The sequence below is a fragment of the Trachinotus anak genome, unplaced genomic scaffold (genome assembly GCF_046630095.1).
Source record: "Trachinotus anak isolate AG129_WGS33_773 ecotype Australia unplaced genomic scaffold, CSIRO_AGI_Tana_v1 ptg000021l, whole genome shotgun sequence".
Taxonomy (NCBI): Eukaryota; Metazoa; Chordata; class Actinopteri; order Carangiformes; family Carangidae; genus Trachinotus; species Trachinotus anak.
In genome coordinates, this window is record NW_027273872.1 from 3,181,639 (window position 1) to 3,194,338 (window position 12,700).

General features: G+C 38.9%; 1 protein-coding gene across 3 annotated transcripts; it reads left to right on the forward strand.

Moving 5' to 3' along the window:
• The first annotated feature begins 136 nt into the window (after window positions 1-136).
• Window positions 137-12,296, forward strand: lamp2 (lysosomal-associated membrane protein 2). 3 transcript variants are annotated; one of them, XM_071457321.1, is made up of 9 exons: window positions 137-307; window positions 2,757-2,872; window positions 3,381-3,591; window positions 3,685-3,846; window positions 3,943-4,178; window positions 4,304-4,423; window positions 5,244-5,298; window positions 5,405-5,575; window positions 10,958-12,296. In XM_071457321.1, the coding sequence occupies exons 1-9, from the start codon at window positions 262-264 to the stop codon at window positions 11,098-11,100; spliced, it is 1,260 nt and encodes a 419-aa protein (XP_071313422.1). In that variant the 5' UTR covers window positions 137-261; the 3' UTR covers window positions 11,101-12,296. The 3 variants fall into 3 exon arrangements, with proteins under 3 accessions (XP_071313422.1, XP_071313421.1, XP_071313423.1); XM_071457320.1 differs by having other exon boundaries at window positions 138-307; window positions 9,681-12,296; XM_071457322.1 differs by lacking the exon at window positions 10,958-12,296 and adding an exon at window positions 6,642-9,483 and having other exon boundaries at window positions 141-307.
• The last annotated feature ends 404 nt before the right edge of the window (window positions 12,297-12,700 follow it).

Consider the following 12,700-nt stretch of genomic DNA (forward strand, 5'->3'; position numbering starts at 1 on the left):
AACTGAAGCCATTAAACATTTACATTCTTGCCAGAATTTTTACTGCAAACAGCACAATAATTAACTCTGTAAAAGGGGAAGAGAGAATTAAAGATAGACTGTAGTCCACACCTCTTCGTGGTTTTGACACTGGTCCCTGTCATATGACTTACATTTCCTGGTACAGTCGGCGGCGGCTCTGCTGTAGCTCAAACACCGCTAACTGAGCGTCCCTGTCGGGCATCTTCTCTGGTAACTGACGCTCCTAACTTGCAGGCGACCATGTCCCGAAATGCTGCATCTGTTTTGATCCTTATCTGTGGGATAGGTATGTATCGTCACATTTAATTAATCTTTTGATGAACTGCAAAAAGTGATTTTAAGAATAAAAAAAATGGCTGTCCGTTTCTGCGAAGTGACGTGATTAAACTTACGGGATTCTACGGGCCTGGTGCCGCTGTGCTCCGGCTAAATGCTGCCGAAAACATATTTAAAGAACATCTCATTGTAGTTTCTGGTCTTTAGTTTTTCTGGCACAAATGCGCTCTGTTGGGTGTGAATTTACTTAATAGGCCTTAAAAACCATCACCAGCTGTTCATTAGAGGAGGAGCAGTGTAGTCGTGATGTTGTGCTAATGTAGCTTAGCTTCACTGCTAATTGTTACCTACGTCAACAACATAAAACTAGCAGCGCCAAATGGTCGTGTGCAGCTCAAAAAGCCACATTCATGCACCTAACCTCTTTTTATCTTTTCATACCATCGTATGTCAACAAAACTATGCATTTAAAAGAACTGTCAATTTGGCTTGAATGTTAAAAACCACTGTTATTTCATATTGTGCTGATCGGTTAGCTAACTTGGCTGTTAGCGTATCGATCGAATAACGCTTGTTTAGAAAGCTGAAGTCCGAGTTAGTTGTAAAATACTAAACCCTCTGAGTCGTGTCTGCTGTTAAATAACGTTAGTAAAACCCCATCGTGTGTAAAACCCCGTTGGCACATCCTTAATCGATTTATGTCAACTGGCTAAAATTGTTAGCATTAGCAGCCTAGCGTTAGCAGCGGTTTGAGGTTTACAGTCCGTTAGCATGTGACCGTACAGCTAGAACGAATTGCCTTTGAACTTACGTTATATGATTTAGCAAATTAGCCAACATAACTGACTTAAAACACATTAAAAAAGTATATAGAAAGATTAATAGATCATGACTTGTCAATTGAACGCTTTATATGAGGAATTAAGTGTAGATTCTTCTGTTGATAGTGGCTAATATTACATGTAGTGATTTGCTAGGGTGTTGTTGTTTTTCTAGAGAGTTCATCTTCAAGGCGGAAAAATAAATCAAGTGCATGTAATTGTTTATGAGAATCCTGGTCTTGATACTGACCCGGGTTTTGCACATTCGAACAACTTGTCCTGATTTCAGAAACCTGAACAAGGTACAATCCTGGGTTTCTAAACCTGGATATGTTATTTGCAGTACTCAGGCACAAACCAGGATATTGTGGCATGTACACACCCTCTGCAGGTCTCTGGATATGATCTGTTGGTGCAGAACACAGTGGCTGGGATGATGACTTATTTCTCAGCAGTTTTCCCACTGCAGATTTTTTTTTATCATGCATTATCATGTACTTTATTTGGATAAATGTTACCAAAAAACTGCCTTCATAATAAGGATTTAGTATATTTAAGATTAAATATAACGAACAACTAGGGCTGCAACCAACAGTTATTTTTAAAGAGCGATTAACCGATTAATGTCGAAATAGTGAAAAACATCTTCATTTGTCTTGTTTTGTCTGACCAAAAGTCCAAAATCCAAAGCTATAACTTTGCTGTTATACATAATTTGGATAAACAGCAAATCCTGCCATTTGAGAAGCTGCAGCCTGAGAAGGTGTAGAGTGTTTTGCCTTTTTTTAACTTTAAAAATAGTGGTCAGTTACTTCTGAGTCAGTCACCTCAGAAGTAATTGTTTCAGTTCTAATTTGTAATGGGATACAAAACTCCAAAAACTACACTACTGTGTGTTTAACTGAAAATGTTTCACCAGAATCTGTGATCACTTTTTGTGACAGCTGAGGCTCAATCGTATGAAAAAGATTTAAAGCATAGACCAAGTATTGTTGGGTGAGATGTAACTTGGCTTACATGTTGTGTCCCAACCTGGTACTTAAGTAAAAAATACAGTATTTTTGTAGCTAGGTCACAAATGTGTGAGTTTTAGTTCATGTCAGGTGCTTCATATGTTTATGTGACCTGGGGTTGTGGCAGACAGTTGCTGAGTTGACGACAATCCATGCTTTTAAAACCATATAGTTAATCTCAATGGACTTTGGCCTCTCTTCTGTTACATTATGCAGTGGGAAGTTAAATTATAATTATATTATAAGTGGAAAGTTAGAGATGCACTTTTGTGACAGGTAAACTAGGGTGTCTACAGTGTTTAAGTGGTTGTGTTCGATATTTTACAGAATGAAATTGGCTGTTGTAAACTACCTAAAATCAGGGTCTTGTGCCAACATTTGTTCCATTTGGAAAATGTTTTTCTGGTACATTTGCTGTGCAGATTAAACTATGTCAGCCAGAGGACTACGATACTGCTTTATGGTTTAAAATGTGAGTTATTATTCTCTCATATTGGAGCAGACAGACTTCATATGAACTGTCCATGAGTTTCCATTTATTAATCCCAAATTGACTCTTTTCAGTTACAAGTAATAATTAAATGGAGTAGGAAAAAAATGGCGTAATTTTTCTTTTTCTTATCAGTCTTCCAGCTGTCACATGGCGTTGAAGTGAACGTCACAGACTCACAGGACAAGTTATGCCTCTATGCTAATCTGATGGTCAACTTCACAGTCTTATATGAAGCAGCTGGCAATGAGGTGAGTGTCTGGTCCTGTGGATACTACAAACTGTAACCCAACTGTATTGGGTATATTTACATTACCCTACACTGTATCCTTCTGAAAGTTAAGTAAAGCAAAGCAGCTTCGCTCTTGTCAGGCAACTCTTGTGGAAGCAAATGTCATCAAGGAAAGAGGAAATAAGTGGAATGACGACAAAGCCAATTGATTCTTGCGATTCAGCACTTCAGTTAGTGTGTTTTCCTGGTGCCATATCCTGCAGTTGTTATGTCCTGTGTTGATCTGTTGAAAGCAGCTCACATTTTGAGAAATGTTTTAGACTTTCAGAATAATTTTTATTATTTTCAAACATTTCAGATGATCAATTAAAATACTGAAGTACAAGTTAAGTTTAAATTTTGCGAAGCATCATTGTGTTTGTCCCAGGCAATAAAACTCACGTTTTTTTTTCCCTTGTGATCTGTCAAGTCTGCTCTCAAACCTATATAATCATGTTAAATAAGGTTACGCTCTGCTGTCATTTCAGAATAAAACAGCCAAGATTCAACTTCCCAGTGATGTCACAAAAGATGGAAGCAAATGTGACACCACAAGCTCAACATTGAAGCTTAATTTCGGAGAAGGGCACTCCTTCAGTATGAACTTCACCACGAATGAAAAAATGTACCAGGCAGACTCCATCACCTTTTCCTACAATCTCAGCGACTCATCTCACTTCCCTCAGTCTCTGTCAAATGGTAACTTCTACACATCACAGAGCCAACAAAAAAGTATACGCATAGATGAAGGTCATTGAACTGATGCTGACGTGTGTTTGGTTTTTCTTTTAGAAACTGTATCTGTGACTGTGAAACCTCAGATTACAAACGTAGGCTTGGATACCTGCTACTCGTGCAAGAGTGAAGACATGATCCAGGCTGATCTTGTTAATATGACACTGTGGAACGTGCTCATGCAGGCTTTTGTCAGTAACGGCAGCAAGAGTGAAAAGAGTAAGTGGAGATGCAACAACACATCTCACCCTGGCTGTAACATTTCTCTTCTGGTCTAAATTGATGATCTCTCCTGTCTGTTTACTCCTTGTACAGTAACCTCTTGTAAAGCCGATATACCTACAACCCCTGTTCCCCCCACCACTCACTCCACCAGTACAACCACTGCAGCTCCTGTCACCAACACTACTTCCACTGCCCCTCCTCCTACCACCACCCCGACCCCCACCCTCCCCCCACCCACCACTGGGAAGTACAGCATCAACCCTGGTAATGGTACAGCCTGTCTGTTAGCCACCTTTGGCCTGCGGATTGGTTTCAAGCAAGGAGAGGTATGTTCATAAACACAGGATTATAATGCTGTAATCCTGTTACAGCCTTATATTTTCCAGATGATATACAGATGTTCCTCCGCAGACCCTGCTGATTTGATTCCCTTCTCTTCCCTCTGGCATAGAAATATCAGGAGATGAACCTCGAGCCCAACGGGACCAAAGTGTCTGGAAACTGTGGAGTGAACAGCAGTGAGCTGCAGCTGACAGCAAACACAATGACCATCCTGTTCACCTTCACTAATGTAAGTCCTTGACAAACATGTTGTTAACATCAATTTGATACAACAACATGAGGTTTCATCAAGTGGTGACATTTTATTTTCGTTTTATAGATTTAAGGTTTCGTTTTAAAGGAATAGTTTGACATTTTCAGAAACGCACTCATTTGCATCAGATGAGTTGATGGGTATCACTGTGTGTACGGTGTGATGCTGCAGTTAGTTCAGCACAAAGACTGCAATCATGGGAAAGCCAGCCAGACTCTCAACAATTGTTCAGTCAGTAGGTTTGGTCAAATCTGCCACACTGAACGGTGGAGGCTGAATGTTTAAGCCAGTTATCCATAATTTGCGGTTAGTCCATATAAACCTTTTCCGCAATAACCAATTTCCTTGGACACTCAGTTGCAGCATGTGATGTTGAGGTGTTATGACTCGCTGAGGCTGGTGTGAAACTGAGGTGTAGGTATGAAGTTATTACTGCGACAGTAAACACATTAAGATCATCATCTAATCTGATTTGTGTGTTCATTTTCTTCCTAAACACAAATATGGACATCATCATTTCAATTTTTTTTATAATTTGCTTTCTTTTCATGCGTCCTTGGTTTGAAAACGCTACATTTGAAGGATATAAATTTACCACAACATGGTTACTAACATTATGTAACTTCACAGAATTAGACACGAATCAACAAAATAGTAAATGTGCACTGACAGTATAAAAAAGAGAGGGGAAATGTTTGTATCCTGGATGTCTGGATGCTCTGATAAGGTTAGCCTTTAGCTGAGGTAGCTGCCCGGGTGGGTCTCTGCTTCTAATCTTGTATTTTTCTTTGAACAGGACACGACGAAATTTCACCTACAAGCTCTGAACTTGACTGCGAAGACGAGCTCTGGTAATTCGAGGAGTCACATCTACCCACAAACACCAGCCCCAACTCTGAGAAGCATTTAGCAAGCTAACGTCGTGGTTTTCTTCCCATCTGTGTGTTTTATTTTAAGGCGCTGAGTTCTCTCAGATGAACACCAACCTGAGTCTGTGGGAGGCGACTATCGGCAGCTCCTACATGTGTAACAAGGAGCAGAACTACACCATCACCAACCTGCTCACCCTCTACACCTTCAACCTACAAGTGCAGCCCTTTGGAGTCAAGAAGGATGGTTTCAGCACAGGTAGGTTATTCTTTAATGTCTCTTAAAACAGACCCTGCACTGTTGACAAGGACATGATCAAACAGTTTTATATTTAAGAGCCTGGAGGAAGTGTTTTTGTTCATGAGTTCGAGTGTTCGAAGCTACCAAATGGATTTTATCGTTAGGGTTTGTACCACTACAAGGGCTGAGTGTCATTTGAAAATTGGTGCAGACATTATGTTACTTTGAAGGAAATTATTTTCATAATAGCTGTAATCCCTTATTTTTGATAATGGTATAGAGGGTTTTCAGACAAGGTAAGTTTATTCAACGACAAGTGCTTTACAGAAGACATAAAAAGCTTTAAGAAAAGAAACACAAGGTAATCCAAAAAAAAAAAAAAAAAATGTAGGTATAATTTTAAAATCAGTAAAATAAAATAGAATATAAGAATAAGCTAAAACAGAATAAGACAGAACAGTAGAATATAAATGGCAGTGCAGTGCAAGATATGAATAAATGGCCCCAAATTTAATTCAATCAAAGTAATGCACTTACTTTCCCCACAAGAAACACAAAGCATTTAAGATTGCAGAAGTCTAAAAGTTAATGCTTTCAATTTTTTTGTCTATTTAAATTGTAAACAATTAATTTTATTTATTAAAAGTGTAATTTTTCACTCTTGACAATCACTATCAGTCACATCGATGTAAAAGATGTGAAATACAAGACCATAAATAATAATGATCATAAATATCAAGCAAAGCAGATCTCAAATTGAAAAACAAGTGACATCTGGTTTCTGTTTTTTATCTGTCTTTGGCACGTTGGACTCAACTTCCTGAAAAAAGGAAGTCCGTTTTCCTGATCAGTTCAAAAAACATCCAAATTTTCCTCTACAGAGTCTCTTCAGTGACCATAGGCCTGTGTGACAGCTTTAAGTAGAGAAGGTTCAATGTTGTATTTTGTCACAGATGGAAAGCTCAGCTGTTTTTGAAAGATAATCTGAACTGCTGTTCTGCTGCTTCACTCTTGTCTCCCAGGATGTGTTGTTAATCAGAAAATCACTGTTCCACCTGTTGACTGACTCTCTTTTTATCTGCAGCCCATGAATGTTCAATGGATGACACCAGCATCTTAATCCCAATCATTGTTGGCGCTGCTCTGGCTGGCTTGATTCTCATTGTAGTGATCGCTTACGTGATTGGTCGAAGAAAGACTTATGTTGGATACCAGACCCTTTAAATCAATCCTGAAATATCACGGGGCTCCCAAGTCTGGTCCTTGGGTTTGAAAATCCATTGAAATTAAAATCTAAAATAAAACATCTGCTGGGAAAACGACAGAAAAATAAATTTTACTGTCTGTTGGCATTAAAGTTATTGGTTATTATGAGACAGGAAATGCATTTTGAGCATTTCTGAATTGCAGTTGCCTTTAATGTTACCACAATGAGAGGAGTGAACATCCATGTATAGATGGAGGGTTCAGTAACATTCTCAAGGACCGAACTTGTTTACCCCCAATGTTTGTGTTCCTTTTTGTTGTTTTCTGGATGTCTTGTCTTTAATTTTTTGTTGTGTTGTGTTTTTTCTTTTGTTTGTTTGTTTTTATGATGAGCAAGTGCAAGATCCACACAACCCTTTTGTTAATTTTAAGTAATCACAGTCACATTAAAAGTGAGGTTCAGGGTGCGACATATAGAAACCTTGGAGTTGTACAGGTACTGTAGGACTTCTACATTAACAAAAGTCCCTGGATATTAATTGTTCACACATTTTTTTTTAACAAAAGATGTGTGACAGTTAAAGTTGGGATCCTGCACTTGCTGTGCAGACATTCCCTTTTTGTTTGTATTTGTCATCATTTCATTTTTGTGCACATTTTAATTTTTGCTTCCTTTTTATGGTTTGACTTTTCATTCTCAGAATTATTTACTTTGAGACATATTGGAATTATCATTTTTCACAGCATATAAACAGCATTTCCCTCACAAAAGTCAAAGGAAGATGGTCGAGCAGCTTTCTTTTCTTTGTTCTAAGAAACCATTAGAAAGGATGAAGGTCTACTCCATTTAAAAGGTTGTCAATGGAAAAATGCTTTAGCCCATGTTTGCCCCTGTAGAGCAGGAGAAACATTGGAATTATTGTCCTGATTTTGAGGCTCCAATCATATTAAGAATGTGAAATCAAAGTTTGCGTTGTTTGAACGTTAATAGACCTTTTTAACGGGTGGCATTTTTAACATATATTGTGTAGGAAAAGCTCTGGTAGAACTAATGACCTTAATGAGGGCTGTGTACAGGCCCCGGAGCTGACAGAACTTCATGGGATGAAGCCATTGTGAATGTTATTAATGACACCTGTGCTTTTCCTGCTACTCCATGTCAAAATGTCTGCTGTTTAAAAGGTCTCTTATATTTGCACATGTTCCAGCCAGAGAATAAATCTGAGAAAAAAGGTCAATTATGTTTTTTCACCCACCGCATATTTTGGCATTAGGTTTAGAAAAGGGATAGTACTATTGTGTAGATGTTCCCTTTCAGGACAGACGTTTCTGAAACGAGGATATTTACATATAAATGCACTAAAACACTCTTTATTTTTTTGCATTATGTTGAAAATGTAGTCGCATTGTTTCACCTGTGTATAGGCCTGGGCTTGGCCTGAGCTCTGAGGACTGCAGCTGGATCAGGGAACGTTAAAGACCCTGAAAACTTGGTTTCAAATCTTTAAACTTTAAATCTTTGTGACTGAACAAGCAACAATCACAGGTGAAAATAAATAAATAAATAAATAAATAAATAAATAAGAAAGGTACTGGAAACGGGGGGAAATAGCTAGCCTGACAAATGGCTTCATGTTTAGTTTACAGACATGAGAGTTGTATCAATCCTCATATAAAGAAAGAAAATAAGAGCAGTTCCCAAAATATGAAACTATTCCTTTTCAATCTCAGCTGATCTGCCTCTTCAGGACTGTGTGGGAGTGGTTTTATCAGATTTTCTAGGAGCATAAGCAAACAGCCCCACAACTGCCAAATATTAGCAAATCCAGATTAGGGCACCGAAATAAATCTCATGTGAAATAGACAAAACTGCTGGCAGAAGATGGTGTTTTCATGTAGATGCTTGTCACTCACCGTAAAATCATGAAAATGTGTTTTCAGGGCCTTTAACTCTGTGATTCGGTGTAGGCTTCAGCGACGCGGTGTCAGGGATGTAGGCAAGCCGCAGCTTGTGTATTTTTGTATTGATAGAAAGCCAATGTGACACAAGGCAGTAGCTGTATATTGTTGCTTAATTCTTGCAGAGTGCTGTGTGCTGTTTTTGTTCCAACTCTTCAGGCAGGAAAAAAATCTAGAAATATGTGCATTTTTAAGTTGCTTATGAAATCAGCTTTCCCAGGACATTGTTCATGTGTGTGCACAATAGCTCTAAATCAAACTTAAGCTTTGACTTTTGCTTGTGATTGCTGCTGTCTTGTGTATTTCAGCTTTGTACAAATTCAGTTGCCTTAATTATGCAGATGGTTTTGCAGCACCGGTATAAATGTTTATGGTTTATGTTTATCCCTGGTTCTCGATAAATCATCTAACCAGTTTTTCATCACGATAATTGTGCCTTTCTCAGTGTACATTCATTAACTCACTAATACTGTTAAGATACCGCTTTGGTAAGCTGGTATTTTTCGGCTCAGTATTTTATCGCCCGTCTCCAGTTGAGAACGTTGCACACACATGTTCAGCAAAGGGAATTTGTGCTGCAAGACCATCTCATCAAAGATCAGTTCCTGTGTGTTATGTGGATACAAATGACTGCTGACTTCATCTCCATTTTCTCACGTTGTTAGCTATAATAAATTGGATTTCAAATTGTGTGTCAGACTGAAGTGGAGCTTTTTAGTATTTTAAGATTCATGGAAATAAAAATGCATTGCTGTCCTGGACACTTGAGTAAATGTTCATTCCTTTTTCAAATGGTCCTGTGTTGCTGTCCATGCGTTTAGCAGGCTGGTTCGCCGGCCACTTCTCTTTTCCTGCTGTCCACACATTAACCATTCATTTTTTATTTTATTTTATTTTTTTCTGTCTTCTGTTCAGCCTGTAAAATATTCACGTCTGTGCTCTCTTCACTCTCGTCTAGCTGAGGAATGCCAGGCCGATGGGGAGAGCTTCCTTGTTCCCATAGCTGTCGGAGTTGCCCTGCTTGTACTCATTGTTATCGTTCTGCTGGCCTATTTCATCGGGAGAAAGAGAAACATGGCCACCGGCTACGAGTCTTTCTAGTTTCATTCGCCTCATGTAGATCTTCATGTTATGGGATAGTCGATGAATTGCTGCCTGTTTTCCTCACTGCCTTTAACTAATTGTGAAAAGTTACCATCATGTGTTGTACTCATGTTTCCATGTAGTGTTCAGTGCTGTTGACTGCCTGACTGTATTCGTAAAGGAATAGTTCCAAATTTTGGGAAATACACTACTTTATTTAACCCACACTAAAAAAAAAGTAATGTAGACATGGAATGTTGTTTTACAGAACTATTTATTGATGAAATGGCTCAGTCAGATTTTGTACTGAGTGGATAAAAATCTGATAATATTGAGAATAATTTCAGGGTGTTTGTAACGCTGCAGATACATTTTTCACCGTTTTACAGACACTGTTTTGTGCATCATTTGATCCAGTGAGTCCAGAGCTGTTCCTGGGCTCTAACTGCAGATCTGAGCTGTCATAATCAAGAAGCACTGAAAAACCAATAGACAGACACATACTTAAGCTATAATTATGTATTATAAATCTATTAATGGCTGCTGTGCAGGAGTACAATAACACTGCAGTGACAGTCGTCTTAGTGCAGAATTGCAACATGAACATGGTGCATCTGTCAGATTTCAGTGTTTTGTTACCTGTGCTTCTTTTAGTGACAGGTTGGAATATATCAGCACCACAACGCGTCGCTTTTACACTCGAACGAGATCAAACACGTCAGCGAGCTCCAGAAGTGCTGGCAGGTAGATTTTGTTACGTTTGGACAGAGCCACGCGGGCTGTTTCTGTCTGTCTCCAGTCTCTATGCCAAGATAAGCTTCAATAATATATAATATATATAACATATTGATGATATTATTTTGTGTATTTCCCAAAATATCAGCCTGTTCCTTTATTGCTCATAGAGAATAATAAGTCATGTCCACTTGGGTGATTTTCCTTTTTATGTCTTTTGGAATATTTAATAACACTTTCCTCTAATCTGCACTATCTAATGCAATTAACATTGTTGATTCCACTTTTTCTAGGTTCTAATTTCCTGTCTTTGCTGCTTTTCCTCTCCGTCTAACCCTCTGTGTCTTTCTCGGAGTAGTGTTGTCTTCTGACTGAGCCACTAACCTGCTGTCTCTGTCTCCTCTTTCTGTCTGTCAGCTGAGGAATGCTTCCTGGACTCTGATTTGAGCTTTTTGGTGCCCATTGCAGTGGGTGTGGCGCTCAGCTTCCTAATCATCCTTGTGCTTATCTCTTACCTGATTGGCCGGAGGAAGAGTCGCACTGGCTACCAGTCTGTATAATCCAACCCAGCTGCTTCTTCCTCTTACTCCTTTCCAACGCTCACAGGTTTTAAAAACACCTTCCCGACCACTTTCCCGCCGGTCAGTGCGTCAGAAACATCCCCAAAACTGCTTTTTTCTGTTTCCCGTGAGGCAGCGTCTCCCTAAAAAATAACCTTCAGCTTATTTCTCGTAACCAGTTTAAAATTTATCCCAGCAACCGCCCTACTGGTTTCCTTTGTTTTGCTTTGATGCCAATGACTGAATCAACTACCAAGACATTTATGATCGATATTGCATCGTTTGATTATAGATTGCATGTTTTAAAGATAAATTTATGGCTGTGAGTAGCCGCCCTCCCCCCTCCAGAGAGAGAGGCTTTTCCCTCTCGCTTTCTGTGCTGTATAATAGTATATGTGTAAATGACTCTCTTGTATAGAATGAATGACATTGATTTTTGATGACGTGAATGTATGAGCAAGCTAATAGATCCACTGTTGTCACCCATATCTCAGAAACCACTGTTTTCACATTTCTTTAACCTTCACGTAACATGAATTAACAGCTAAATAAAACTGTTGCACATAGAGTCACTTAATTGTAGCTTGATGAAAGGGACACTAACTTATCAAGACACTTTGGGACCAGGTTTTTTTGGACATTTTTGAGGTTATGTCTTTATGTGTCTGTCACTCATGTTAGACGATTTAAGACTTTTATTTTCTCAAAACGCACACTTCTCTGAAAAGATTTACATGTGAGTATTTGATGAATTAATTATAATGTTCCTTTATCATCCTATGTCCTTTCAAAAGCATATTTTGGCCACCAAATAGTGAGTCTCAGATCTAGTTTAAATTTAAACCAGAAATCAAGTTTGGTTGAATGTACATTGATTTGTTCATGATTCAGCAGCTAAACATTGGTTCATTGGAGTCAGATCCCTACACCACCCTCCATGTAATAATGTACAGGAACATTGACAGCATGAGCAGTTCAAGGATGAGGGCGATGAGTAAGAGTCACACCATTTCATTTCTGTGATCCTCAGCTCTCTGCGTCCGATCACTCCCCTCCAACAGTTTTCGTGCCTTTCTGTTGTGCACCTCTGACTCGCTCGCTCCAAGCTTGTCTCCATCTGATGAAGAATGTGACATGATGAGCTTGTTCAACACAAGCGGGGAACAAATTAAATAAAGTTTGGTTCTTGTTTTGTATCACTGTCATTCTTTTAACACTTGTGCTTTTACTGTGAAGTCGAAGAGCAAGCGGCCCTGAGTGTGTCTTGTGACAAAACTTGAGTTCACAGGTTAACGGCTGTAGACTAAACGTTGACACTGCTGAGCGAGCTGCTGCCACGGCTCAAACTTTGGTCGACAACGTGCTTTTTATAACCTGCAATGATCCTCAGTGACATGACTCACTACAGCTGTTACTGGAGCGCAGGCAGATAAGCAGGTTGACCTTGAGGTCACGGCGGTGAATGTAAACTTACTGAACTATTTACTTACACTATGTTGAACAGTTAACTCTTTTTTTATGACACTGGCTTTACTTCTTTATTGTGTTTGTAAGAATAATAGTTATTGTAAATCAGGGAATCGACAGCTCTTTAAATGTC

Coding starts and splice junctions, on each gene's coding strand:
- lamp2 (XM_071457321.1), top strand. CDS start 262: ATGTCCCGAAATGCTGCATCTGTTTTGATCCTTATCTGTGGGATAG. Junction 2,873..3,380: donor ATGAAGCAGCTGGCAATGAG/GTGAGTGTCTGG, acceptor CTGTCATTTCAG/AATAAAACAGCCAAGATTCA. Junction 4,424..5,243: donor TCCTGTTCACCTTCACTAAT/GTAAGTCCTTGA, acceptor TTCTTTGAACAG/GACACGACGAAATTTCACCT.